General features: G+C 40.2%; 1 protein-coding gene across 3 annotated transcripts in view; it reads left to right on the plus strand.

The window, feature by feature from the left end:
- Positions 1-21,368: 21,368 nt before the first annotated feature.
- The window catches only part of DIAPH2 (diaphanous related formin 2), a 981,952-nt gene continuing 976,087 nt past the window's right edge, over positions 21,369-27,233 (plus strand). For 2 of the 3 annotated variants that reach the window (XM_079765112.1, XM_079765113.1), the window contains exon 1: positions 21,370-21,754. In XM_079765112.1, the coding sequence (XP_079621238.1) occupies positions 21,623-21,754 (132 nt within the window). In that variant the 5' untranslated portion in view covers positions 21,370-21,622. Of the gene's footprint in view, positions 21,755-27,233 lie in introns of all 3 variants that reach the window. The other variant, XM_079765114.1, reaches the window with a different exon arrangement.

Below are 27,233 nucleotides of genomic sequence, written 5' to 3' on the forward strand. Positions count from 1 at the left end.
CGAGGTAATTTGGTTGTAGTATTTTAACAGTTGAGATTCACTGTGCTAGATCAACTGCTTCAAGGTATCCAGCAGTCTGCAGAGTGAAAGAGGTTATTTGCAGAAGATCCAGCCACCTGTTCCCCATTATTGGTGTCTACAGGTTTCAAAGAACAATGCTACACATATTTTTTAAGTGCATAAGGGATACTTTACACTGAATGCAGTAGGGGTAAACACTCTACAGGTCTTGGGGACAGAGAGAAGCAAAGGTTTGCAATATTGTGGAAGAGAAAAGGAGGGAATTAAAGGATACCATGGTGAAAAACAGGTGATGACAGGTGCTGAGGTAGGCAAATGTTTCTGTATCTGGCCTCCCTCACCCACCCCAACCTCACCCTCAGCCCCAGATTATGAAGGGCTGAGGACTAAAAGAGAAGCAAGTATCCATGTGGAGACAGTAGGGTTCTGTCTTCAGTTATTTTAAGTAGTCCTATCCGTTCTGTAAAAATCATCAGAATACTCCCTGGCCAAGTGGCTCAGTTGGTTGGAGCGTCATCCTGTACACAAGGTCTCGGGTTTGATTTCTGGTCAGGGCTCATACCCAGGTTGTGGGTTCAATCCCCAGTTGGGGCAGGTATGGGAGGTAGCCAATCTATGTTTCTCTCTCACATTGATGTTTCTCTCACTGGTTCTCCCCCTTCCTCTCTCTTTCTCTAAAAATCAATGGAAAAAAAACAACATATCCTCAGGTGAGAAATTTTTAAAAAGTCATCAGAATATCCTCTTCCTAGCTGCAAGAGCAAAATAGGACAGCATGAATAGACACAGACATCTCACAGTGCCACACGCATTCTCACACCATCTACTAATTATTCTGTGCTCATCAGTTGGAGTAACCCATCTAGGCAGGGAGGCCCCATGCTCTTCTGGAAAAAGAGAGCACTTCATTGCATGCCACTGCCTAGATCTCATGACTGTCTATTCTCCCCTCCCTTTTCCCTCTGGGTCTGGGAGGGTATTTTAGGGGTGGAAGTGACAGTCACATAGAAGGGCGAAGCTAATTTAAATCTACTACAGAGAAGCATGACATCTTAACACCTGGTTCCAGAGGCTAAGTAAAAAAGAACTTAAGGTTAAAAGTACTCTTCCCACGGAGCCCTGAAATGTCAATCTTCTGGAACACATCAAAATTCACTTCCAGGCTTTATAGCATCAAACTCTCTCCAAATGTCTAGATGCACAATGCAACCACCTCCTGGACATCATTGAAATGTTGCACTAGCATCTCTAAAACTACAAATCAAAAACTAAACCTGTCTCCTTCAAACCAATTCCTGTTAATGACTTCACCATCCTCCAGATTAGAAACCTACAGGCTGACTTCAAGTTCCCCCTTGAATTTATCCTCTACCTTTAATCAAGACTTTAGACAATTACTGATCTGAGCACTAATGACTAGGACACTGTGGGACAGAGAGGAAGAGATGCTCAGGAGACAGTAGATAGGACTCACCTGAAACAGTCTCCTGCACATCTTCACTTCCAGGTTTTAATCCCCCTCCTCCGAATTCTTCCCACCCACAAACTTGTTCCTCCCTCATCCAAAAACCCTCACTTGCCTTTCAGGCTTACCTTCAACCACTCATCTTGCACACAAAATGATTTTTTTAACTTTCTCCCACCATTCCCCCACTTATAATCTAAACTCTGGGCCAAATTCTACCATTCCTTCTTTCCTGAACATTTGCCTTGTTTCCCTTGTTCAAAGCTTTTGCTAATGCGCTTCCTATTTGAAAATTTCTCCCCCTTCCTTCTGTTAAATCCTATTCATCCTTCAACTCCAGCTCCAATGCAACAACCCCCTACTCCCATCCTCCAGCTGACTGCATTCTTTCCTTCCCTGGACTAAGAAGCATTTTGCATATGTTAGTGACCCTTATCAGGTTCTGCTTTATCACACTCTTCCTCCGCCTAGGGGGACGGAAGGCTTGTACTTCCGCACAAGGCCCAGCAGTACCTTTGCCATAGTAATTACTTTAAAATTGTGTTGAATGAATGGATTTCCCCTTTCTCAATTTTGGGGGAAATTCCCTAAACTAACCCTACTTTTATTAATAAAGAAGAAGCTTTCATCTTAACACTTGTCTTGGTCTCTCTGTTTCTGTTTTTACTTGTCTGTCTCTATCTCTATGTCTAGCTCTTTCTATAGCTTTCTCAATCTTTCTCTTTCTCTGTGTCTCCTCGCCATTCTCCTTCCTCTATCTGGCACCATCTAGCTTTCTGTCTCTTTTGTCACCATCTTTTCTTTTTTATAGTCAGGATGTCTTTGACATTTGCCCTGCATTGCCTTCCTCTATCCATTTCTGTTTCTCTTGGACACTCTGCCCCTTCTTACCTGGAAGTCAATCTCTAAAGCTCTTTTGAACCATTGCTTTAACTAAAAGTAGCGTGTTATTGGGCCTTTTCAAGTTATAACTCAGAAGGCTAGTCAGAAAACCCTGTAACTCTGAAGAAAATCAACTTTCCAGGGACAGGTGACATCAGTGCCTATAGGGAAGGGTTTGAATGGCAATCCTCACATACTCCAAATTCTTGATTTCCCAAAATGTAAGGCATATGGGTATAAAAGGTGACTCGTGACAGCTAATCATAATAACAATGCTAATTTCTCTAACTCTGGCTTCAAAGATAAGAATATATTAGAAAGTGAATAAAAGTTCTATAAAACCATTAACCACTTGGCACCTTGCCCAGGAGACTCTAAGGAATTCATATATAAGCATAAATGAATTGAAACTAGAGACATGTAATAATAACAACACCAACTGTCTTTTCAGTGCCTACTATGAGACAAATGTCTTGTACACATGAATATATTTAATCCCCAAACATTTGATGGAGATGGAAACCGAGGTCAAAGGTGGTTAATTAACTTCAGGATCAGTCATCCCTAAGGGGGCGGGGAGGGGGGCGGGTTATGATTTGAATCCAGGTGTTTTCTGATCCCAGTGCCTAGGCTCCGGAGCTCTCCAGCTTTTTTCAAACAAGTCAGCTCTTAAGAATTCCCTGGATGCTTATGGATCCTTCAGATTCCTTAACTCCACCCTACAATTACCAAATCCCAAGGCACATCCTGGGAGTCTGTGTGTTTTTTTTTTAACAAAAGACCCAGGTGATTCTTTTCTTTTTCCTCTTTCTTCCTTCCTTCGTTCGTTCGTTCGTTCGTTCCTTCCTTCCTTCCTTCCTTCCTTCCTTCCTTCCTTCCTTCCTTCTTTCCTTCCTTCCTTTCTTTCTTTCTTTAAGATTTCTCAAAGCAATCAATGGTTTTCACTGAGTAAATTATTTTATTTTTTTTAACAGGGAAATTCTATTTTTTCAATTACAGTCTACATTCAATATTATTTGGCATTAATTTCAGGTGTACAGCATAGTGGTTAGACAATCATATACTTTACAAAGTATATTTCCCCCGAATATTCCAGTACCTACCTGGCACCATACAGAGTTATTACAATATTATTGACAATATTTCCTATGCTGTAACTACAACTACTTTGTAGCTACCATTCTGTACTTCTCAATCCCTTCAGCTTTTTTCTCTCAGTCTACTTCCCTTCTACTAACCACCAGTCTGTTCTGTGTTATGAGCAAGTTTCAATTTTGTTAGTTTATTTTGTTCTTTAGATTCCACATATAAGTGAATTCATATAGTATTTGTCTTTCTCTGAGTTATTTCACCTAGCATAATACCCTCTAGGTCCATCCTTGCCGTCACAATGTAAGATTTCATTCTTTTTTATGGCCGAGTAATACTCCATTGTATATTTGTATGACCCAGGTGATTCTATCAGCAGGCCTGTTGGGGAAACTGCACTTCACTAACTTCCCTAACCATGACAGAAAGGAGGGGAGAGCTCTATTTCTCTGATAGTTACTATTCTTGCCTCACTCTCCTTCATTCAGTGGCTTTCCTAGTCTTTCTTTCCCAGAGAATCAAAGTCAGCCTTAGATTCTTCATTCAATCTATTGTTGAAATGTACAAAATATCCACCTTGACAATCCTGAATTGTGACTTGAATTTAGACTAAATTCAATAAAGAAATGAGCTTTATTGGTGGAATGAAAGTGGATAGAAGAGTACACTGTATTTATGTCGGGAGAGGGAGAATAAGGAGGTTGGAATCTTCCTGATACTCTTAAAATCATACCATGTACGTGATCAACTATTTCAATAGCTTTTTAAAGATCAGCCCTTATTATGAAGAATGATTTTCTTTTAATTAACAGGATGGACCTGATACTAATGATAGAAAACACTAAGAAAGCATACAGGCTGAAAATTCAAACTAACCATGAGTTATTATGTATAGATTGACAGGTTCTATGCTAAATGATTTACATGAATCCTCTCATTGAATACTCACAATAAATTTCTGAAGAGCTACTTTAGTTATCTGCATTTTATAGATGACAAGAATGAAGTTCAGAAAAATTACTTGTCCGAGATCTAAGATTCCAACCCAGGTTTGTTTGACTGCAGTTTGTGCCCTTAACACTGTCCTGTGCAGCCTCCACTACAAATCGGTCAAAGCAAGATTTAGGAAAATTGCCCAGCCGGTGTGGCTCAGTGGTTGAGCCTCGACCTATGAACCAGGAGGTCACAGTTCGATTCCCAGTCAGGGCACATGCTCGGGTTGAGGGCTCTATCCCCAGTAGGGAACATTGATCTGTAATTCTCTCTCATCATTGATGTTTCTGTCTCTCTCCCCCTCTCCCTTTCTCTCTGAAATTAATAAAAATATTTAAAAAAAAAGATTTAGGAAAATTCACTGATTGTCGATCACTAATGACACAAGAAAGGATATTTTAGGATATTCAGGCTGTTTTGAAACATATTTTGAGGCTATTATTTTGGAGAAAAAACATAGCATTCTTCCACCAAAATATTCCTTGGTATCTTGGAATCACTGATTTGATTCAATATGGCATTTCTTATGTTCCTTTCTTCTTAGGTTTATCAGCAACCAATTCCTTTAGTTGGATAGGGTACTATTTGGAGCAATTCGCTCAAATGTACTATGAATTCAGAACACTTTTTCTGAATCTTCAGAATCTCAAGTTTCACAAATTTATAGACTTTAAGGCTTTTTTTTTTAAATTTCTCTTATGGTGGCCAAAGTTTTCCCCAAAGTACAGTAATACGGAGAGAAAGTATAAAGATATTATTTTCCCTTTTTTGAATTCTCTCCTGTTCTGAAATTTTTCTCCCCATTATGCAAGGAAAGAAAAGAATAATATAGAATATAGTAAAAATGCTCTTCAACTAGAAGTACAAGATATTTGATATATATGTATAAGGAACTTGTCAACAATTCTTTTCATCTCATAAAGCCTTACCAAAATTATACATCTTAAGTAAAAGCCTAACATCTTTCAAGTATCTGAGTACTTATAATCTCTAAATTTAGAATTCTTTTCTTCTACCAAAATTGTAAAAATATGAATAAATCAGAATTTTAAAAAAAACTTCAGCTTTCAAAAGTGATTATTAAGATGGCTAAATTTACTGCGTGAATCATTAACTGATTTATATAACTCAGTAACTTCACATAATGGAAGAACACTTTTTTACTTATGCCTGATGTTGGCTTTCTGCAAAATTGTTTTTATTTTTAACAAAGCAATACACAAGCTGGGTACAAATTTAATAAGAGTGGCTGACCCTTCTTGCCACAGTTCCATTGCCAGTAGGCAACGACTTTTAAACATATTTAGTTCTTTTGTTAACTCATATGCTAAACTAATAACATGCTTTCTATAATAAATCTCAAATCCCATCATACAGTTATTTGAATTATGAACATTTTGCCAATATTACTTCATTTAGAACACATGTCCCTCTTTTTCCTAGAGTTTCTTTTTGTTTCAGGTTTTATCTCCCTAGCTAACCAGTCTTGGGGCAGGGGTCAACTGTAACTTTTAGCTCCAATGTCCAGCCCCTAAACCTTGCTCAATGCCTGGAAATGCTATGCCTTTGCTCTGTTGGTTATGACGGAAACAATTTAGGTTCCTCAGAACACAGGAGATAAGGTGGAATCTGTAATGCTGGGCAACTTTATTTCACAAATGGCATTTATTGGTTTTATAATTTTTGTGTAATTGATACAATGAATTGCACATATTTAAAGTGTACAATTTGACAATTTTTGTTGTTGTTAATCCTCACCCGAGGTTATTTTTCCATTATCTTTTAGAGAGAGTTGAAGACAGAGGGACAGAGAGAAACATCGTTGTGAGAGAAACACTATGGTTGGTTGCTTCTTGCACATGCCCCGACCAGGGCCTGGGCCAGGGAGGAGCCTGCAACCAAGGTATGTGCCCTTGACCGGAATCAAACCCAGAACCCTTTGGTCCGCAGGCCGACGCTATATCCACTGAGCCAAACCGGCTAGGGCGACAAGTTTTAAACTATGTATACTTCTTGGAAGCCATCACCACAAAGTCATAAACATATCCCTTACCCCAAAAAGTTTTTTCATATCCTTCTGCCTCTCCCCACACCCCTTCCCTAATACAGAAACCACAGATCTGCTTTTGACACTAGAGATTAGTTGACATTCTCTAGTATTCTAAATAAATGGAATCATACAACATGTACTCCTTTGGTTTGGCTTCCGTCACTCAGTATAATTATTTTGAGATTTATCCATATTGTGTGGATCCATAGTTCTTTCATTTTAGTCGATAAGTAGTTGTCCATGGAATGCATATACAACAATTAGTTTATTCATTCACCTCTTGATGGACATTTGTATTGTTTCTGGTTTTTAGCTATCCAAATAAAGCTGTTATGAACATTCACCTGTAAGTTTGAGAATGAATTCATCTATGTATTTATGGAATCCCAGTGATGTATTCTTAAGTTAAATTTGATGGCATATGAATATTTTGCTATGGCTATAAATATTCTTCTGAGAAATCAGCTAATGTGTTTTGTTACTTTGTCAAAGCAACTCTGTACATGGCTCTCCAGAATTGGGTATATGGTGCTAGAAATATGCTAACTTCAAAAGATTGGAACATATTACTTCGTTTTGAGAATAGCTGTGAATATTTTTATTCATTCCTTGTAATTTTCCCAGAAAAACCACATTATAAAAACCATTGTCTCCTTCATAAAGACTACTATATTAGGCCCTTTCCAGTGACAAAATTGTCAATTCTGATTACAAAATTAAACATGAAGAATGACAAGATTTCATAAGAGAACTAACTCTTCTTGTGTATTCACTATTTCCATCTATCATTCACAGTTTTCTAAGATATGTTCCTGAATCACATCTTGTGCTAGTAAGTCAGTAACACATGAGAAGTAGATAATAGCCCATGGTTACACAGAAGTTAGAAGGTGCTTTAGAAAGTATAAGAGGCGCCGAAACCGGTTTGGCTCAGTGGATAGAGCGTCAGCCTGTGGACTCAAGGGTCCCAGGTTCGATTCCGGTCAAGGGCATGTACCTTGGTTGCGGCCACATCCCCAGTAGGGGGTGTGCAAGAGGCAGCTGATCGATGTTTCTCTCTCATCAATGTTTCTACCTCTCTATCCCTCTCTCTTCCTCTCTGTAAAAAATCAATAAAAATATATTTTAAAAAAAGAAGAAAAAAAAAGAAAGTATAAGAGGTGTGATGGGGAAATAAATTGTCACTTCTACTGTGATTCCACCCAGGATCTGTGGGATTATGTTGTAAAAAAAAAAAAAAAAAAAAAAGAAGAAGAAGAAGAAGAACTATGGCCCTAGCTGATTTGGCTCAGTGAATAGTGTTTACCCGTGCACTGCGGGTTTGATTCTGGTTAAGGGAAGGTACCTTGGTTGCAGGCTCGATACCCAGCCCTGGTCGGGGCATGTGCGGGAGGCAACCAATCAATGTGTCCCTCTCACATTAATATTTCTCTCTGTCTTTTCCTCTCTCTTCCACTCTCTCTAAAAATCAATGGAAAAAATATCCTCAGGTGAGGATTAACAACAAAAAAAGAACTATGAAACCTAGAGAGGTGAGCTAGAGAATAAAGAATTGTCGGTGCATGTGCAAAATTGTGTAAAAAATATTAGAGAAAAATAAATACTGGGTCACTCTGGAGTTACATATTTTATGGTGGAGGGGAGGCTCTAATGGAGTGTGTATAAATATTCCCACAGGAACATGAGGTTTCTTTTTTAAATTTCATATTTACCAAAACAATGTTTTAGTTATTATATTATTTGCCAGCTACTATATGAGTGTCTAAGGCTGCCACAGAATGAGTGGCGTAAATGGAAATTTACTGTCTCACAGTTCTGGAGGGTAGAAGTCTAAGATCAAAGTAGCAGGGTTGGTTTCTTCTCAAGCTTCTCTTCTCAGCTTGCAGATGGCCGTCTTCTCTCTGTATCTTCACATGGTCTTCTGTGTGTCCCTGTCCTAATTTCTTTTTATAAGAGCAGGGATCATTGGATTAGGGCCTACACTAATGACCTCATTTTAACTAAATTACCTCTTTAATGGCCCTATCTTCAAATAGTCACATTCTGAGATGCTGTGGGTTAGAGTTTCAACATATAAATTTTGTGGGGATACAATTCAGAATATAACAGTTATTATTTCAGGCTGTGGATACATTAATACAAAGAAAGGTCCCTGTAAGTATATATCATCTAATATAAACTTAAAAGTTGAATTTTTGCCAAAATCTAGTTGACTGTGAGTTCCCTTTCTAAAGGTCTGATCTGTCTGGGGAATCAACATTTATTTCCAAATACTTACTCTGTTCCAAGCACTGGTATAGGTGCTAGGGCCTGAAAGACAAAGGAAACACATTTCTTATCCTGAAGAGTTTGCAGTTTGGAGGAAGGGAAACAGTATAAACAAGTACAATAAAATGTGCTAACATTATTACAGAGGAAATGAAATGTTGAAGGAGCAAATTCAGTCAGACCCATGGTGACCCAACCAAGATAAAGGAATATATTAAGCCCTAGAATATTGCCTAATTAATAATACTGCATAAAGTATTAGAGCTTATTATTTTTGACTTAATTTATTCATCTATTTAGATTTTTTTTGCCTAAACTAAAAAAAACATTATAAAATGCTGCTTACAGAAAAAAGTCAGCAGAAATATGTTATTTTTTTGTCGTAATATGATGCCCATGACCTTGCAGAGTGTGTTATACAAATTAAAAATCAGTCTTGATAGGATACTATAAGATAAGCCATCATTGAACATAAGGCTATATATAAGAACTCTGAAATCTAAGGACAGTTAAAAAATCAAACTATACATGTATTGTTTGCCAAGAACTAGAACAATCCCTAATGATATATAAGAACCAGGATACCAAAGTAGTGAGATAACCAAACTCATTATCAAGTACTGTATCACTTAGCAGATATCTATCTTATAAAAGTTATCATGAAATTATGATACACTTCAAGAAGTATTCTAAATTATTCTTCATAAGAACACCATTTTTTCTGATAATCAATGATAAATTGATCACAAATCTCTATATATACCAATAATCTTCATTACAGTTCTCTTTCTCTTTAGTCCTTCAAAGATGCTATTAGGATTGAAAAAAGAAGGTTTTAGGTCAGCAAATACCACCAAGAAAAAGTCAGAGAATATGCTTTGGAATTGCTTATTTAAAATGGTACTCTAATATGGGTGTAACACACAAAAAGACATATGGCATGACACATGCTAACAACTTAAGGACAAACTTGTCAAGGTTTGATAAACCCATTCCATAAATAAACCAATTTTTACTTCCTATTGATTTTTTCTTTCTAGGCTTTCCTGAAATGAAATACATGGATATGTGATTTAGCTTTGAAATATGTAAAATGAGAAAGTTGAACTAAATTTTATGGCCATTGTAAATGAAGAATCTAATATTTTACCTTATGTACAAGTTAACAAGTTTGCCAGTCACAATATTATAGATGGTGGCAAAAGACACAAGACCCCAGGGTCAGAGACAAAAGACAGTTTATTAGTATCAGCAGGAGCAGTTACTAGAGTGTTAGCATTTGTACCGGTTGCCTGAGCCCCAGTTCCCACAGGGTGATGCAAGGAGGCCTAGAACCGTGGTCGGCAAACTGCGGCTCACGAGCCACATGCGGTTCTTTGGCCCCTTGAGTGTGGCTCTTCCACAAAATACCCCGGCCTGGGCGAGTCTATTTTGAAGAAGTGGCATTAGAAGAAGTTTAAGTTTAAAAAATTTGGCTCTCAAAAGAAATTTCAATCTTTGTACTGTTGATATTTGGCTCTGTTGACTAATGAGTTTGCCGACCACTGGCCTAGAAGATACCTGCCCGCGCAGTAGGGTGCATTGTAAAAGAGGAATTCTGAATTTATTATTTATAATGGGCAATAATCTCTGGAAGGAAACACTATCTCTGCTTTCCATGGCTCTTCATTATACAAAAAGTCTTTTTATAAATTGAGATATAATTCACATGCCACAACCTTTTTAAGAGCTAGAAACATCGATGAGAGAGAAACATCGATCAGCTGCCTCCTGCACACCCCCTATTGGGGATGTACCCGCAACCAAGGTACATGCCCTAGACCGGAATCAAACCTGGGACCTTTCAGTCCGCAGGCTGACGCTCTGTCCACTGAGCCAAACCGGTTTCGGCTAAATATTATTTTATTTTAGTAAGAACACTTAACATGAGATCCACCCTCCCAACAGATTTTTAAGTGTATGATACACTATGATCTATAGGTATGATATTGTATAGCAGATCTCTAGGACCTATTAATCTTTCATTTTTTGAATAGGAGTCAAAATGGTTTACTCAAATTTGTTAAAATCAGAACTGAAATGATATTTACAAAAGAATAAAGTGGTTGTTCCATTATAGTTCATTGTATCATTAATGTTCCATCTCCTGCTCCCAACTGATCAGGACATGTGAACTCAACAGAGCAGTTACATGGACTCAAAATCATCTCAACTGGAATCACTGTCCATTTCAATGTTCTTATTAATCTTGCATAACTGAAATTCCATACCTCTTGATTAGCAACTCCCCTTTCCTACCTTCTTCCATCCCCTGGCATCTACCATTCTATTTTTTGCTTCTTTGAATTTGACTATTTTGGATACAGATTTTATCAAATTGTATATTTAAATATATGTAGTTTATTATATGTCAATTATACCTCAATAAAATGTTCAGGGAATTACACATACATTGAAGAATAATAATTATAGTTAATATTTTTTGATTATTTACTATGTGCCAGGCACTGTAGTAAGCATCTTATATGCATTAATTAATCTCATTCTCAAAGCAATCTATAATGGAGGTATTATTCTTTTTTTTTATTATTTATTGATTTTTACAGGGAGGAAGGGAGAGGGATAGAGAGCTAGAAACGTCGATGAGAGAGAAACATCGACCAGCTGCCTCCTGCACACCCCCCACTGGGGATGTGCCCGCAACCAAGGTACATGCCCTTGACCGGAATCGAACCTGGGACCTTCCAGTCCGCAGGCCGACGCTCTATCCACTGAGCCAAACCGGTTTCGGCGGAGGTATTATTCTTAATTCAATTTTATTTATGAGGAAATTAAGGCATAGTAAAGTTACTTGGCCAAGGTCACGAAGTCTTGTAAAAGGTGAGTAAACATATGGGTGCTTCCCCTCACAATAATAGCTGAACTGTATTCAGCGCTTTCTCAGGCAGGCCCTGAGTTCATCATCTGGCATGCGCCATCTCATTCAATCCCCATATCAGCACCATGAAGTAGGTACTATTTTAAAGATGAGGCACAGTGGAATTAAGCAACATGTTCCAAATTACATAGTGAGTAGAGATTTGAGGATGAGCAGAGAGTTGAACAGAGGATCTTCATCCACCAGGTGAGTTTCAGTGGAAAACAGGATGAGAACTACTTTTCTGTTGGGCCTGTGGTGTGTGCTAATGGATCTGATTTTCTTGATGCTAAACATAGACATTTGTTGCATGGACCCCTCACTGCCGTGGCCCACCTTCCCGACTAGATACTCAAACACCGACTACAGCTTGCATTGCAGTGGAGCCTGCCAAGCCACACTGTTGCAGATGAGTTGGTTCCTCCAGGTCCTTGACCTTAAATACTGAGTCTCTACCAGTCCTAGTTTCCTCTCCTTACAGACTTTGTGTTACTGATAACCACATAGCCTCTTAGCAGAGTAGATCCAAATTAAGAAGACTAGTTCACAAACCTTCTAACTCAGATTTAAATATAGCACCCTTCTTCTACCTTCATGCATTTATGTTGGCTTTAGAAATTCCATGCAGAGTTGTGGGCTGTGAATGTGGAATAAGCCATACTCCCTGCTGAAATCTTGAGGGCCTGGCTTACAGGAAATGTCTTGTTTCTTTCAAGCACCCACTCAGATAATTTTGAAACATAAATGTATCTCCTCCCTTTAATCTTATCTCTCCTTGGGGCTGCTTGTTCTTCTCTGTGGTAGTACAGAATTAAGTGGCAGGTGCCTCAAGTTTCCCTAAAACCACCAGAAGCAACCAATTCACCTCTTTTGCTAGGTTCAAAGAGCCAAGTTGAAGCTAAGAGCCAGGAGGGGCAGTACTCAGAATGTACCAGAAAGTAGACTGACTGCCGTAATTTTATTTGTATGCTGGAAGCCTGCTCTAATGCTAGAGGTTTATAAGATGCAAATTACAGTAAGTAAAGGATTGCCTAGCTATATCCTTACATATTAAAATGCATACACAAAGCACGCAAATAGATATACACATAGATAATCCTTAATTTATCATGTTAATATATATACTAGTATTTACAAACATGTCCATGAATACTGTATTGTTCACCTAGCCTTAGCACCATGGCCTGGACATAGTTACTACTCAAAATTTGTTAATATAATATTAACTCAAATTATATGTGTAAGTTCTAATATGGTAGCTACAATATAATCTAATTACTTTATAGTCCTACATGATATTTAATCATCGAAAAGGAAAAAAAAGCACTCCTCTACTAAGAGTTATATAATCATCATAGGGCCATACAATGGGGCTGTGCCTGCAGTGGAAAAGCGTTATTCTATAGATTTGTGACTAAGCTCAGCCCTGTGTATCTTTGACTTTGGATGCCGATGAAGCCAAAGCAGGGTTGGGGAACGTCCCACCCGCAGGCCATTATAAGGCCCATGAAATCATTTGGTCTGGCCCTGCAAAGGCATTAGGGGTGGGTTAATTAAATGTTTGATCAAATGTAGCAGGCTAATTTTTAAGTTGATAATTTTGTATGGCCCATGAATAATGTTATAAATATCCAAATGGCCCTTGGCAGAAAAACGGTTCCCCACCCCTGGTGTGAAGCAACAACATGGTTAGGGATTAAAGGATGAACATTTTCAAGCAAATCAGGGTTAGTTCATCTTGTTTAGAGGCAGGTCTGCCTTTGTATAATAACAAGTGTGAGATAAAGCTGCCAGTACTGAGGAGGTGACAGCTCACCTTAGCCTTTATGTTTTGAAGGCAGCAGGAGGCCCATGTTACTGAGCTATTTGAAAAAACAAGTAAAATAAAATTAAATACCAGCCCTAGTGACCAAAAGTCTTTCCCAAAAAATTTCTTAAAAATTCATTCGCAGCCCTGGCCCCGTGGCTGAAGAGTCATTCTGTACACCAAAAAAGTTTCAGGTTCCATTCCCGGTCAGGCACATACCTGTGTTGTGGGTTCAATCCCCGGTCAGGGTGAGTACAGGAAGCACCCAATCTGTGTTTCTCTTTCATATCGATGTTTCTCTTCTCTCTCTCTCTCTAAAATCAATAAAAAACATTCTCTCTCTCCGTTCCTTTCTCTCTAAAATCAATAAAAACATATCCTTGGGTAAGGCTTAAAATAAAAAATAGAAAAAAATCTATGTGCAAATCTCAAAGGCCTTCTGAATGAATCTGATACCAATGTAGATGAATATTTAGCTTCTAATAATGTTAGAATGGAAGACTTAAAACTAAGACAAGACCTATATATTCTCTGCTACTGTATTAGGTAAAATATAATGTAATAATGTAATGCAATTGGTTTCTGTGTTGACCTAATTAATTAGTATAAACTTTCAAGAGTTGTTCTGGTACATAATGTATACTTGGCTTAATATGGTGGTTGTAGTTATTTCCACAAAGCATCAGACATCAGGCTTGGGTCAGAAAGAAACTCCTCTATTATATTATTGTATAGGAAAATCAAACCCTAAATATCCTGTTTTTGCCAGGAGAGGAGGGACAAGATTAGAGTTCACATGAAAATATCAACCTTTTGGTATTGTAAGTAGGTATATGTTTGTCACTGTGTATATAGCAGGGGAGGTAGCTTAAATAACTGACTTGTGTCCAAGAAGTAAAGAGGTGATAATCAATAAATAAAAATTAATGTGGGATGGATGAAACTTGGAAATATTTTTCTGAGTAAAAATAGCCAGTGACAAAACACCATGTATTGTATGATTTCATTTAAGTGAAATGTCCAGAATAGGGAAATCTACAAAGACATAAAGTGGATTAGTGGTTGCCTAGGGCTGGGGAAGGGGTGATGGCTAAGGAAGGGGTTCTTTTTGGTGTGAGGAAATATTCTAAAATTGATTGCAGTGATGGTTGTACAACTCTGTGAATATCCAAAAAAACTGATGAATTGTACACATTAAAAGGTGAATTGTATCATATGTGAATTATATCTCAATAAAGCCATTAGAATTTATAAGGGAGAATATATAAAACAAAAATAAACCTATTTCTAAGACTTGCCTAACTATTTATTTAAAATATACTTTTATTTGATTTCAGAGAGGAAGGGAGAAGGAGAGAGAAATAGAAACATCAATGATGAGAGAGAATCACTGATCAGCTGCCTCTTGCACACCCCCCATGGGGGATTGAGCCCACAACCCAGTCATGTGCCCTGACCAGGAATTGAACCGTGACCTCCTGGTTCATAGCTCGACGCTCAACCACTGAGTCACTAGCCTGGTTTGCCTAACTATTGATGACCAGATATGAAAACCTGTTTTTATTTTTTGCAGATATCAAACACATGTTCCCTAATTGTCATGCAATTAATCATATTTTGTAAAGGTCAGAAAACAAACACAAAACACAAATACAAGAGACAATAGATTTTAATTGCATAATTGTAGTCCACTTTTGAACTATACTCATCTTCAAAGAAACTGCTTATACTGATTATAAAATACCCTCAACTTCATAAAATAAATAGCATCCCTATAAACACCCATGTGTGTTTCTTTGATCCACATACTTTAACAAGCAAATTAAAAATGTTTCTCTCACTGTTTATTACTGCACCTATGTCTTAGTAATGTATAGATTGGACAATTACCATTTATAATCTGTTAAATCAATCTTGAAAATCACTTTGGGGCTTTGGTTAATGTAGAACAAGGAAGGCTGTTCTTTGTTAGAAGCATATTCTCCAGCTAAAATGGAAAGGTTTGGTTGTCAGCATACTGTATAAAACCATAGGGGGCATGAACATGGGAGTTCTTGGTCTCTGTCAGTCTCAATACTTTTACCCAAAGGATAAATGGGCATTATTGTCTCTCGGGCTAATTTTTGTAGGGTTGTGTTTTAGCTGCTTGGTAGCCTGCTTCCCAAACCCTGTAATCGTCACAACTGACACATTAACTTTTACCTGCAGGTAAGTAACCATTATTGTGTTTCCTTGTTGTTCACTTTTCCCCACTGGGACCAGTCCTGCCCCTAATCAGTGAGGATTTAAGGAGCAGTATTTCGGTATTTCAGTGGCTTAGTCAGCATCACGTGGATCTATTGTTTCTGGTTCTACTCTGATCTCACAGACCAGTTGAAGTAACTGTGTGTCTTGAGTACCATTTTTCTTTGCCCATGTCGTCCTCTCTTCATGGACTTCATCTGATAGGCCGTTTTCTTTAGGCCTGGTGTCCTGCCTTGTTTAGCACTGTCTTGCCAGATCTCGTACAGGATTGCTAATTGGTTTCTTAATCCCAATCCCCAAGAGTAGATTCCCGTTATATACTGCTTGCTTCAACCTCTGCCTATTGTTTGCCAGCAGACTGTCTGGATTCTATCTATTCTATGCCTGCCTGCTAGGGCATCCATTGCTGCACTTCAGAGGTTAGCTGTCCGCCTGCCCATTGCCTACTGTTACTCAACTCCTTCTGTTTTACCTGCCTATCCGGATTTGTCCTATTGGTGACTACAGAAACCTCTTAGCTTCTTTGTCCTGCCCTAATTAGTGTCTTTACTTTCTGGGTACCAGGCTCCTTGGTCTGACTGCCTGCCAATGACAAGCACCTGTTGAGATAATATCTCCCAGTGTACCACTAGGTTTTAATTTCCTTGGGCCAACATTTTAGTAATTCTTTTTCTTTTAGTAATTCTCTCCCTCCCTGCTTTGTTTCCTGGATATAACTCTGTGTGTGTGTGTGTGTGTGTGTGTGTGTGTGTGTGTGTGTGTGTGTGTTTGTGTGTTTACAAATCTCTTGGGTTCATTTTTTTTGCCTCATTTCCTTTGGGGTCATTCCAGTTCCAATCCTCATGACCTGTTCGTAGGACTTTATCTAGTTTTAGCTCGAGTTCAGCAGTGGGGCCTCAAAGGATGAGAAAGAAGCTCAGTGGACATGAGCCAGGCTATGGTCTCTGCTCCATGCTAATTTCAAACAGGTCAGTTTGATTTGTATCTGCTGTGTATATTGGGGTTCTATGAAGAGTTTTATTTAGAAAAAAATAACCTGTACTAAGGAAGAATAAGCTTGACAATCTTCTGCAGAGACAAGTTATTCTGCCAGACCAGCTCCTTAAAATAACTTCTTTATTTTATAACATTCCTGCTAAAGATCCTTGTCAGTGACTACTGCTGTATCTTACATTCAAATTTGATCACATAGCAGGAAAATGCTATGGGGATAACCATGTTTCCTACTATTATTCAACATCTATGTTCTCACCATTCTAGGCAAGCCCCGGGGCCTCTCAACGTTATCCTTCAGTATTGTCTCCAGGCCATTCCATGTGTTGTCTTTTCCTTATTTCTTTCTTTGCTTTGCCCATTCAAGTCTCATTTCTGCTTCATAGCTCATGAACTCAAGTTTTACCTCCTCCTTGAAAACTTCTTCACCCCTTCCCCATATTATGTCGAATTTAGAGTCAGTACCTCCGAGTTAGGCAGCTAATTCCCTCTTACTGTCCTCCACATTTGTTTTCTTGTTTGTTTTCTGGACTAGATTTGGTACCTATGGATGGCAGAGATTTTACATTTTACAGTCTGCCCCACTGTAAGTGTTTATGTACCACGAATAGCACATTAGCGATTGGTAAATAGAATGACATCAAAATAAGTTCAGCTGGTTGGTTCATGGATGAATTTTCTTAGCATTTTTAGTTTTGCAGTGATCAGGAGCAAGCTTTCTCACAATTAAGGAGAAGTCTTAGCAATATATCAAGACTTTTAGAAAAAGAGAAGACTTCTGCATAAAGATTCTGCCCCTTTATTGTGACTGGTTTAGTGGCTTCAACAACTGAAATTTCCACAACATTAGACTATCTGATGAAGCTATGAGTATTGATAATGAAGCTGTGAAGACTTTTCACTATGCGTTTTTAAAAAGTTGGGTCCTCCTCAGTTAGATTGTAATTTCTGATGAAAAATGTCATCTATTCAAAGTGACTGCCTTTGAGAACCCATATTGGGAAAGAGGAAGCAAGAAGATTACTGAGCATTGATGACTGTGATGGTGGATACAAAAGCAGGTGGAGATGTAATCTCGTGAGTGTGTTTATTAGGATAGTTATTGTTTTCATTAGTGTTCTGATTACAAAGTTGCATTGGATTTAAGTGATCTTTCCTGACCATATTTCCCCCAGAAGTCCTGTTATTTTTAGTGTGCAATTTTGCTGAACAAGAGATTTTTTAGGAAGACACATGTAACAATATCGCAGAATGTCTGGTACTTTTTTTATCTGCTGGACATCTAGTGTGGTGCTGGCTATATAGTAAATGCTTAAAAATACTTGTTGATTTTAGGCAACCTTTAATTCATAAATATTTTTCCATGACCTTGAAGGTGGTTACTTCTCATATTTGTTTAATCCCTATTTCCTTCAATTTCTCTATTAATGGCCCAGGTTGTTTAGATGAGAACACGCAGCAGAAGGGAGACACAGCATCCTTTTATCCTTCTTTTCTCCCATGGCTGGCTTTTTAGTGTTCACTGGGTGCTAGACTCATGAGAGGCCAGACAGAGAGACCAAAAGGTCAGTGGCTCTAACATACATGTTTGATATCCCAACTGATGGTGGTAACCTCCTTCTTTCTTCAGCATCCGAGAAAAGTTGTCTCTCCATCCATGAGCTTACTTGTGTCTCAGAAAGGTAAAAATCAAGAAATGCAGCTGCAGTCAGAGCAGCTTTGGGAGTGCACTTGGTGCGGTGCCTGGTTCGTAATCAGTGGACACAGTGTTCTTGCAGGAGAGCAGTGGCTCCTTTGTGTGTCAACTTCCAAGAGAGGCCAATGACCCTGATGCCTGAAGGAAGGGTGTTTGTTCGTAATTAACTAGAGCAAAATGCTGAATAACAAACACCAAGGATTCAGACGGGGCTGAGATAACCACCATAAAGTCAAGTGTAAGCCATATCAGGGACAGAGTCTTTCACTTTCCCAATGACGATTATGTATGTTTTACATCTACCTTTAACTTGATTTTAAATGTTGCTTTGCCTGGCCTGAGTGAGGGTGGTGAAGCCCAATCTTAGATGCAAATAATGGCAATCCATTTTTAAGTCTATTTACACCCTCCAAACAGAAGTCTTTGTACTACAACGCCTTCCCCGCTTTTAAAACCACACCAATGAGACCTACAGGTAGGGACCTTCATGATCTGGAAGCTGCTTATGTGCTTTGCTTCTCTTGCTAACAGCAACGCACCCCCCATGCCCCCAATTTCTTAACCACATGGTCTCTGCACATGCTATTGCTATTTTGTTTGCCTAGAATGTTCTTCATTCACCTTTTTTGCTTCGTAATCACTCAATATATTTTTGCTTAATACCCTTCCCAATAGCCGGACAGTTCCGTAAGAGCAAACCACATCTGTCTTGTTCACCAGCATAAACACAAAACCTCGCACAGTACCTAACATTCGGTAGGCTGTCAAGAAATACTTACTGACTTTACACCTTGAAGACTCAGCTCAAACATCATCCTCTTTGGGAAGGTGTTCTGGAGCCTCTGACATTCCAGTGGGTACTTCCCTCCTGTGCTCCTGGGCTCCCAGTTCATATCTGTTGTGCAGAAGTGTGGCTCTGTAACAGTCTGCCTCTCCCAGTAGGGGGTAAGGTTCTAAGGGGCAAAAACAATGTCTGCTTCATCTGTATAACCCATTGCACTCTTTATAGCACCTGGTGTACTCTAAGAAGTTCAGTAAAGGTCTTACTGAGTAGATTGCTGAGCATCTTTTTTTGTTTTATTAATCTCACCTGAGGATATTTTCCCATTGATTTTTAGAGAGAAAGGAAGAGAGGAGGAGAGACAGAGAGAAACATCAATGTGAGAGAGACACATCAATTGGTTGCTTCACACACACACCCCAACCAGGGCCAGGGATCGAGCCTGCAACCGAGGTATGTGCCCTTGACCAAAATTGAACCCGAAACCCTTCAGTCCAAGGGCTGATGTTCTATCCACTGAGCCAAACCGACCACGGGGGGGGGGGGGGGGGAGCAACATTTGAGCTTGAAAACCTCCCAGCAACAGCCTATATCTATATCTCTCAAACAGGAATTATGTGAAAGCATTGGACAAACAGGTCACGTCTTTTTGCAGCATTCATTTCCATGCAACTTTTCATGGGGGAAGACATTTAAGAAATTTAAATCATGCGTGTGCATGCACGCACATGTGTAGTGAGTCAAATTCAAAATATACATCAAAATTTAAGTCAAAGAGGAACGTGAACAAAGCAAATTTAACATAGGGCTCCCTGTCCACCCTCTTTGGGAGCTTGCATTCCCTCTTCTATGCTGTCCCTGGATAGTTTACCATCAGCATGATTAAGAAGATAGTTAATGGCAGCGCAGGGATTAAAACTGTTGATATCTAACTTTCTTTTCACTCTACTGTCCAAGTTAATTGCCTCATCAGCCTATAGCATAGTCCAATTTATTCTAATGCACTCAATAAATATGTTCATAAACAAAATAGATTCAGCAGAGTTGAATTTAGGTGGAAGGGGAGAAGGGCAAAAGGAGTCATAGCCTGAAGATATCGGAGTGACAGGCATAAGGACATGTTTAGACTTGGTATCTGAACTTCCATTTCATGGAGCTTCCCTAGCATATGCGCTTTTATTCTATGACGGTGGTTCATTCAAACCCTGCTCTGCCCCTTGAATGTTCTCAGTTCGAACATTATTTTTATTAAAGGGCTCTGTTAAAAAAGGATGGAAAAATATTGCGTGGGCCTCTTCCTGACAACTCAAGGTTTAATGACTAACAATACTGGCAGTGCCCTGCTGCTGCTGCACAAAAACACCGAGCATTTGTCTAGAGAGGTTTACATTTTAAACAAAGTTTGGACACACGTCATCCTTTTCACTCCCCACAACAACCCTACACCTAAAGTAGTTCTGGAAACTGGGAATAGCACTCAATCCAATTGTTCGCTCTCTATAGGTGCTGTGGTTAAAAAGCCTTACATCCACTCGGGGGTTAAGTGGCAGGTGCCTGCAGCTTCTACTACCCAGCAGCATGGGAATAAAGAAAGACGATTTCTTTGGCGCCATGCAATCATGGCAATAGAAAGCACCCACTCTTTCCACTTTGACCCGCCCAGTCTAGGCAATTCATCAGCGCTCTGATGCCAGTTGCCTTGCCAATCAACCCCTCCCACAGGGCATAGCAGGACCCCCTGCCCCCCGCCCCCAGCAAGGCCGCTGCCAGGGAGGGTGCTCTGGCCCACACCAGTGAAAGCTGCTACTCAGGTAGATTCTGCAGTGAAACTCACACGTGAATCCTCCCAGACCTCAGTTTCCCCATCTCTAAAATGGGCTACACCTCCGCTCTCTGGACTGGTTCCCTCCCATTTCCCACGCAAGGCCCCCAGGACGTGAAATCAGTGCTTAACCACAGCTTAACGTCCTCTCCTTGGGCTCCGGTCGCCGCGCCGGGCATGCTCAGTGGCAGTGGCCCGGCCGCTCGGCACCCGGAGTAGGAAGCAGTTCTCGGCGCCCAGGCGCTGACTGCGGGCACTTTGATGAATCACGTGTGTGGAGGCCTCTTAAAGAGATAGGCACGCACTTTCCCCACCCTAAACACCGCCCTGAGGGCGGCGGCGGTAGTGGTAATTGCAGCTGCTCAGGGGCAGGGCTTGCCCCGGCGCCGAGTAGTGGCAACGGCGTGTGGCGTCAGGGGTGCCTGGGATCCCGGAGTCCCGAGGGCCTGAAATCTGCTGCTCCCTAGACAGACACACGCCCTCCCAGGGAGAGGTGCTCCCCGAATCTGCGTGGGGCCGCGGGACCACCCCGAGGGGCTTCCTCAGTGGAGGAGAGGTGGGGTTGCGGGGCACAGGTGACAGGGCCGGAGAAAGATGGAGCAGCCCGGGGCGGCGGCGTCGGGAGCGGGAGGCGGCAGCGAGGACCCCAGTGGGGGCCGGAGCAACAAGCGGAGCGTGGGGAGCCGGGCCGCCAACGAAGAGGAAACGAAAAACAAACCCAAATTGGTGAGTGCTCCCGCAGCCCCCGCCGGCCTTGGGGACAGCGAGAGCCCCGGGATCCTCCTGCCGTTGAACGCGGGGGCACCCGGGGCCCCCTCCCAAGGGTGACCGCGACCTCGCTGTGCAACTCGGGGAGCCGCTCCGAGCGGCCACGCCGAGGCGCGGAGACGGCGTGGGGGCGGAAGAGCACCCCCTTCTCCACTTAACCCCTTTCTCACCCGTGTCAGCCTGGGAAGGAGAAAGGCCCCACCCCAACTTGGGGAGACCCGGAGTACTGGGCAGGGTCTGTTGTTTGTCTAACTTGTGGGCGCAAACCTTTGCGCGATTCCATTCCCTTCCCACTCCTGTCAGTTGCTGGGTTTTGCCTCTAAGGTCCCTTTGAGGGTCCGGACTGGGAAACCGCGCTTCCCTGCAGTCCAAATACTTGGGAGCCCACCCACAGACTTACAAAATAAAAAATCCCACGAAACAAAAAACACACAACGTAGCCCCCCCACCCCCACCCCCGCCCCGTCTTTCCACTTTACCAGAAATCTAAGAGACGCCTACGTGAGTCTCCCCCCCCCTCCGCCCCCCCGCCGCCTCTCCATGTGCTCTCCCAAGAAACATTTCTTTGGAAGAGTGGGGGGAGCGTGGGAGTTGGAGGCTGGGTGAGGTACCACCAACTGTCGTGTATGAATAGGCGGAGGCAGCCAGCGCTTCCACTTAGTTGATTCAGAACTCTCAAAGGCAGTCAGCACAAGTCCCGCCGCCCTGAGTGTGTGAACCAGTGGCAGCAGTCCATTTCCTGCCACGGACTTCATGTGCAGAGGCATGAAACCTATGGGCCCGGTATTACATTGGGAAATACTAGAGTTCCCTCTACTCATCAGTAAAAAGGGTTCCTCTTTTTTGGTAAACTTTCTAATTCGGGTGGCAGGAGGGGAAACGGTTTGCCTGCACAAATTCGGCAGATACTCCTGTCTTAACGTTGTTCGTCTAGCTCGGAAGCACAAGCCACATGTTGCTCATCTAGTTTTCGGTTTTAACCAGCAACTTGATTATAATTAGGAAGGAGAGGGTGACTTAACTGAAGCCTTTCTTATGGCATCTGGCCAATTTGGTGTGTACCTGCTATAACTTCTCTTGCCACCTATTTGCCTTTCACATTGGAAAACAGTGGTCAAAGTGTTATAGTTTCAGGAAATATACAGCCTTCCATTATGTGGGAAAGGATCCGGTTGGGTAGAAAAAAATGACAACTTGCAAGTCTCATCAATTCCACCCTAACTTGAGGCAAATTGAGAATTTAGTTACTTGATGTGTCTTGTTAACCCCAGTAACTACAAGTGAAGAAACTGAGTCACAAGGTCTTTGTGAATTGTCTATCTGGGCTTAATGGGTACCCTCACCGTCATGAAAGTTGGAAAAGTTTTTTGAGTGTATCACCAAAGTTTATTGTACTTAAAAATTCTGATGTTGTGATTTTGAAATTTATCAGTTTGTGGTAAAAGAGTGGTCATATTTCCTTTTAATTTTGACCCAGCACAAAACTGTGGTTTAAACAGTGATTAAAAGTTTAAGCAAAAATAAACGTGATTTGATAGTTTCCACGAATAGTTTGGTGCAACCAGCAAGAACCTTTCAGTTTTAGGAAGTATGCTCCCAAGTGCAAGCACTTACCTCTGCCTGTTGGTAAATAACACCTTGATTATATTCTTCTCTTTCCTTTGGCCATTTGTCCTGTGTTACCTTTTATGTTTTACTTGCTTGACAAGGTAACTAGATAGTTATGAGGTAGTGTCACTTTCAGTTCCTAGCTGACACTGTTTGGTATTGAGCATAGCTTGATGTAGTAGAACAAGTATTTAAATCCAAGTGTTAATATCAGTGGGAATTTTTCTTTTTTTGCTCAAATATAACCTTTGGGCCTTACATGATTTTACGAGCAGATGTATCAGAGTTCAGAAATACAAATTTAGCAAGATATTTCAGCACTATTTTGAGACAAGCAAGTTGACCAAACAACAAGACTTGGTAAACTTCTTTTGATAAATGCCTTACTCCTTATTTTGCCTTGTCTTATTGAAGTGCTCAACATTTTCTTCAAAGGCCTTTTAGATAAAAGTTAACATGGAATTCTTAAAATATTGCTAGTAAGATAACGCTTTATCTAGACTAAGTTTTATTATTTTGGGTATTATGTTTTTAATCAGTATAATAGTCCTTAATTGTGTGCATGTGTTCGTCTGCATGTGGGATTATAAAAGAAAGCCATATGGTAATAGAAATTATTTGTGTAGGTGATTGTGGGGGACAGCAGTTCTTAAACTCCTGAAATTGTCTGAAAAAAATTGAGTGTAGGTAGGTAGGTAGGTACATGCAGTTTTCTGGGCCCCATAGCCTTCATCAGTTTCTCAAAGGCATCTGTCACCTATAGAAGAATAAGAACTATTGGGTTACCAGAGGGGGCAGAGAGAGAGAGAGAGAGAGAGAGAGAGAAAAGGAAACAGGAAATGCCAGTTAATTCCACTTGAAGTTACTGGGAAATAGCACTGACTACAGGACTGACTGATATTGAAGATAATTCACCTGGGGATAAAAAGAAATTAATTACACAATGTCAATATAGCATTAGCTAAGGTGAAAGTTTCCACTAAGTAGAAAAATTAACTCAATGGCTATCCTATAGTGGATTCATAAAGTTTGAGGATTATGATTCTATTGTTTTCATTTTAGTTCCTCATTGTTCTGAAAACTGGAGAAGGCAGGCATGTTTTCTATACTGAAGAACTATGCTTTTCTTTATATCCTCAGCTTCTGATGGATATTAATGAGATTTTTTTCAGAGACATTTCAGGACTTTAATGACTTCTGTTTAAGATTAATTAAGTCAAATTTAACAAAATTCGTATCTGTGCCTCCTTATAATGATCCTTTTATTTTGATTCTTTTTAATAAAGGCAACCTTATTTGGGATTCATCATATATTGAATAATGCATTAGTAGTAGAGCTTTGTATTTCATGTAACTATCTGGTGAGGCCCAGATTGTAGCATCTCGTCCAATAGCATGAGTCTTAGATTAATTAGTATCTTGATGTCAACCATGGAATGTATTTTGTCAAATCGAGAATTAGAGAGAGCTCTAGAAGGGGTATGATTGAATCCCTCATGTTTAAGGCAGCGACCTAACCATTAAGAGAGGCTAGTGTTAAGGTAGAACTAACACCCCTCATACACACAGTGGTGTAGAGTGGCTTATTATTCTGTGGTGTTTTTGTGTTTTGACTTTGTGTTTCTGTATGATTCCTGAAGCCTTTGGTTCCTTTGATAGTAGAGTTAAATTAGTAACTTGAAGTAACAAGTTAATTTTGTGGTTATTAAATAACTTTCTGAGTATTTGGTTATTGGTTTTTAATTGGCTAAATTCGGTTTGATTTTAATTGATAAATTTTGAACTTTATTATTTAACAAACATTTACTGAGCATATATGGTGTGCTAGGCATTATTCTTAGGGCTAGTGATATAAGGGGAGGAAGAGGAACGGAGACAGAGAAGTTAATTAATGGATTAAAGAGCTGTGTGATAAGTAATGATTGGAACTTGCTTAGGAGGAGGATGTGAAATCATCATGGGGAGGCATCTAAATCTAAATGGATGCTGGAGTGTGGTAAGGAAGGGCTAATATAGTAGGTGACATTTGCACCAAGGCTTGAAGAATAGGCCATTAATTGAAAAAGGCAAGGGAAAGACATTTTAAGTTGAAAGAACAACATATGCAAACAGAGAAACAGTAGCATGTCCAATAAAGGAACTGTGGGCAGGTGTTAATGGCTGAAACAAAGGGTACACATGGTTGGCCTACTAGAAAAGAGACAGAGTACAGATCATGATGCATATTTGTATGTCATGTTAGAGGTTCAGCTTTTTTTTTGTAAAAGCCATAGCAAGTCATTTAAGAGATTTAAGCAGGAGATTGACTAGATTAGAACTGAGTTTCAGAAGGAAACACTACAATGGAGAATTTCTTGGAGAGGAGTGCTGGAATGGAGGCAAGAAGACCAATTAGGAAGAGCAGAATGGTGTAAAACAATTGGACATTTGTAGTTGGAGACCTGGATTCCAATCGCAGCTCATCCATTTATTCCGCATGTTTTTCTGCATCTCAGTTTCCTCCTGTCATTTCATGGCCTGTCCTGCCACCCACCCTGAACATCTTCAACACATCTGAAATGCTCACTCTGGTCCTCCTTTAGAAATCTCACCTGTGGTTCACAGCCCAGCTCCTGCCTCAAAATGCTGTCATTCTCCCACTAAACATTCACTGATTACTTCACCTTACTGAAGGTTTTCTTTATTTTGAGCTCCTAGCTATTTTGAGTCTGAATGTTATATGCTGATCTTGTATCTGCAAAGATTTTAAAGCGCTTCTGGCAAGGGTCCTGCTGTATGCCTTTTTTTGAAAACTTTGCAGGACAGCACTTGGGTGTAAAACTACTCAGTAAATTATTATTTGTTAGGAATTCTTTCTCTGTAGGCCAGACATTTTGAGAGTGTAAATTGTTGAAAAGAGGCTTTAAAAAAAATAAATGTTTACTTTTATGTGCCTTTTTTTTTAAACTTAGTGCACATACTCCATCAAGTGAACTTGTTCTGTACATTGTTTTTTGTGTCATTTCTCTAATTTTGAAATTCAAGAAACTTCTTGGCTGGTAGAACACCCTTACTCCCTTGTTTGTTTGGACTATTCTGATATCAGAGCCTGAACTTCCACGCAGAGAAACAGTACCAAAATGGATGATGATCCAAGTAAGATTTTATTGTTATTAGTAGGAGACTATATTATTGGCAAAGAGTACTTAATGGAGGGCCAAAGGACCTGAGTTCCAGTGTTTGTCAAGTCTTTTATTTGCTTGTGATCTCTGATGTGCCATTTAACACCAGAAGTTTATACCTTTTGATTAATAGCTGCCAGTCCTGAGATAATGTCTGCCTGATTTGCTTCACAAAGTGGTTTAGCTAAAACACAGTAATTGACTGAGAAAGCATTAGGAAATTGTATATTGCTATGCAAATATATAGAGCATTATTGTTAACCCCTTATATTACCTGAGTCAAATGTATTGTGGTTGGATGGCCAATGGATTTCTTGCAATATGATAGTTCTATCATTATTATTATACTAGAGGCCCAGTGCACGAATTCATGCACCAGTAGGGTCCCTCGGCCTGGCCTGCGGGATTGGGCCAAAACCAGCTCTCCAACATCCCCAGAGGGGTCCCTGATTGTGAGAGGGCACAGGCCAGGCCGAGGGACCCCATCGGTGCATGATCATGGCCGAGGAGGGATGCGGGAAGTTGGCCAGCTGGGGAGGGACAACAGGAGGGCTCCAGGGCACGTGCAGCCTATCTCATTCAGTCCCTATCAGCCGGGCCCCAGCAGCAAGCTCATCTACTGGTCGAAGCATCTTCCCAGTGCATGTCATAGCGACTGGTTGACTGCC

Source organism: Cnephaeus nilssonii (assembly GCF_951640355.1).
Source record: "Cnephaeus nilssonii genome assembly, chromosome: X".
In the NCBI taxonomy this organism is placed as follows: domain Eukaryota; kingdom Metazoa; phylum Chordata; class Mammalia; order Chiroptera; family Vespertilionidae; genus Cnephaeus; species Cnephaeus nilssonii.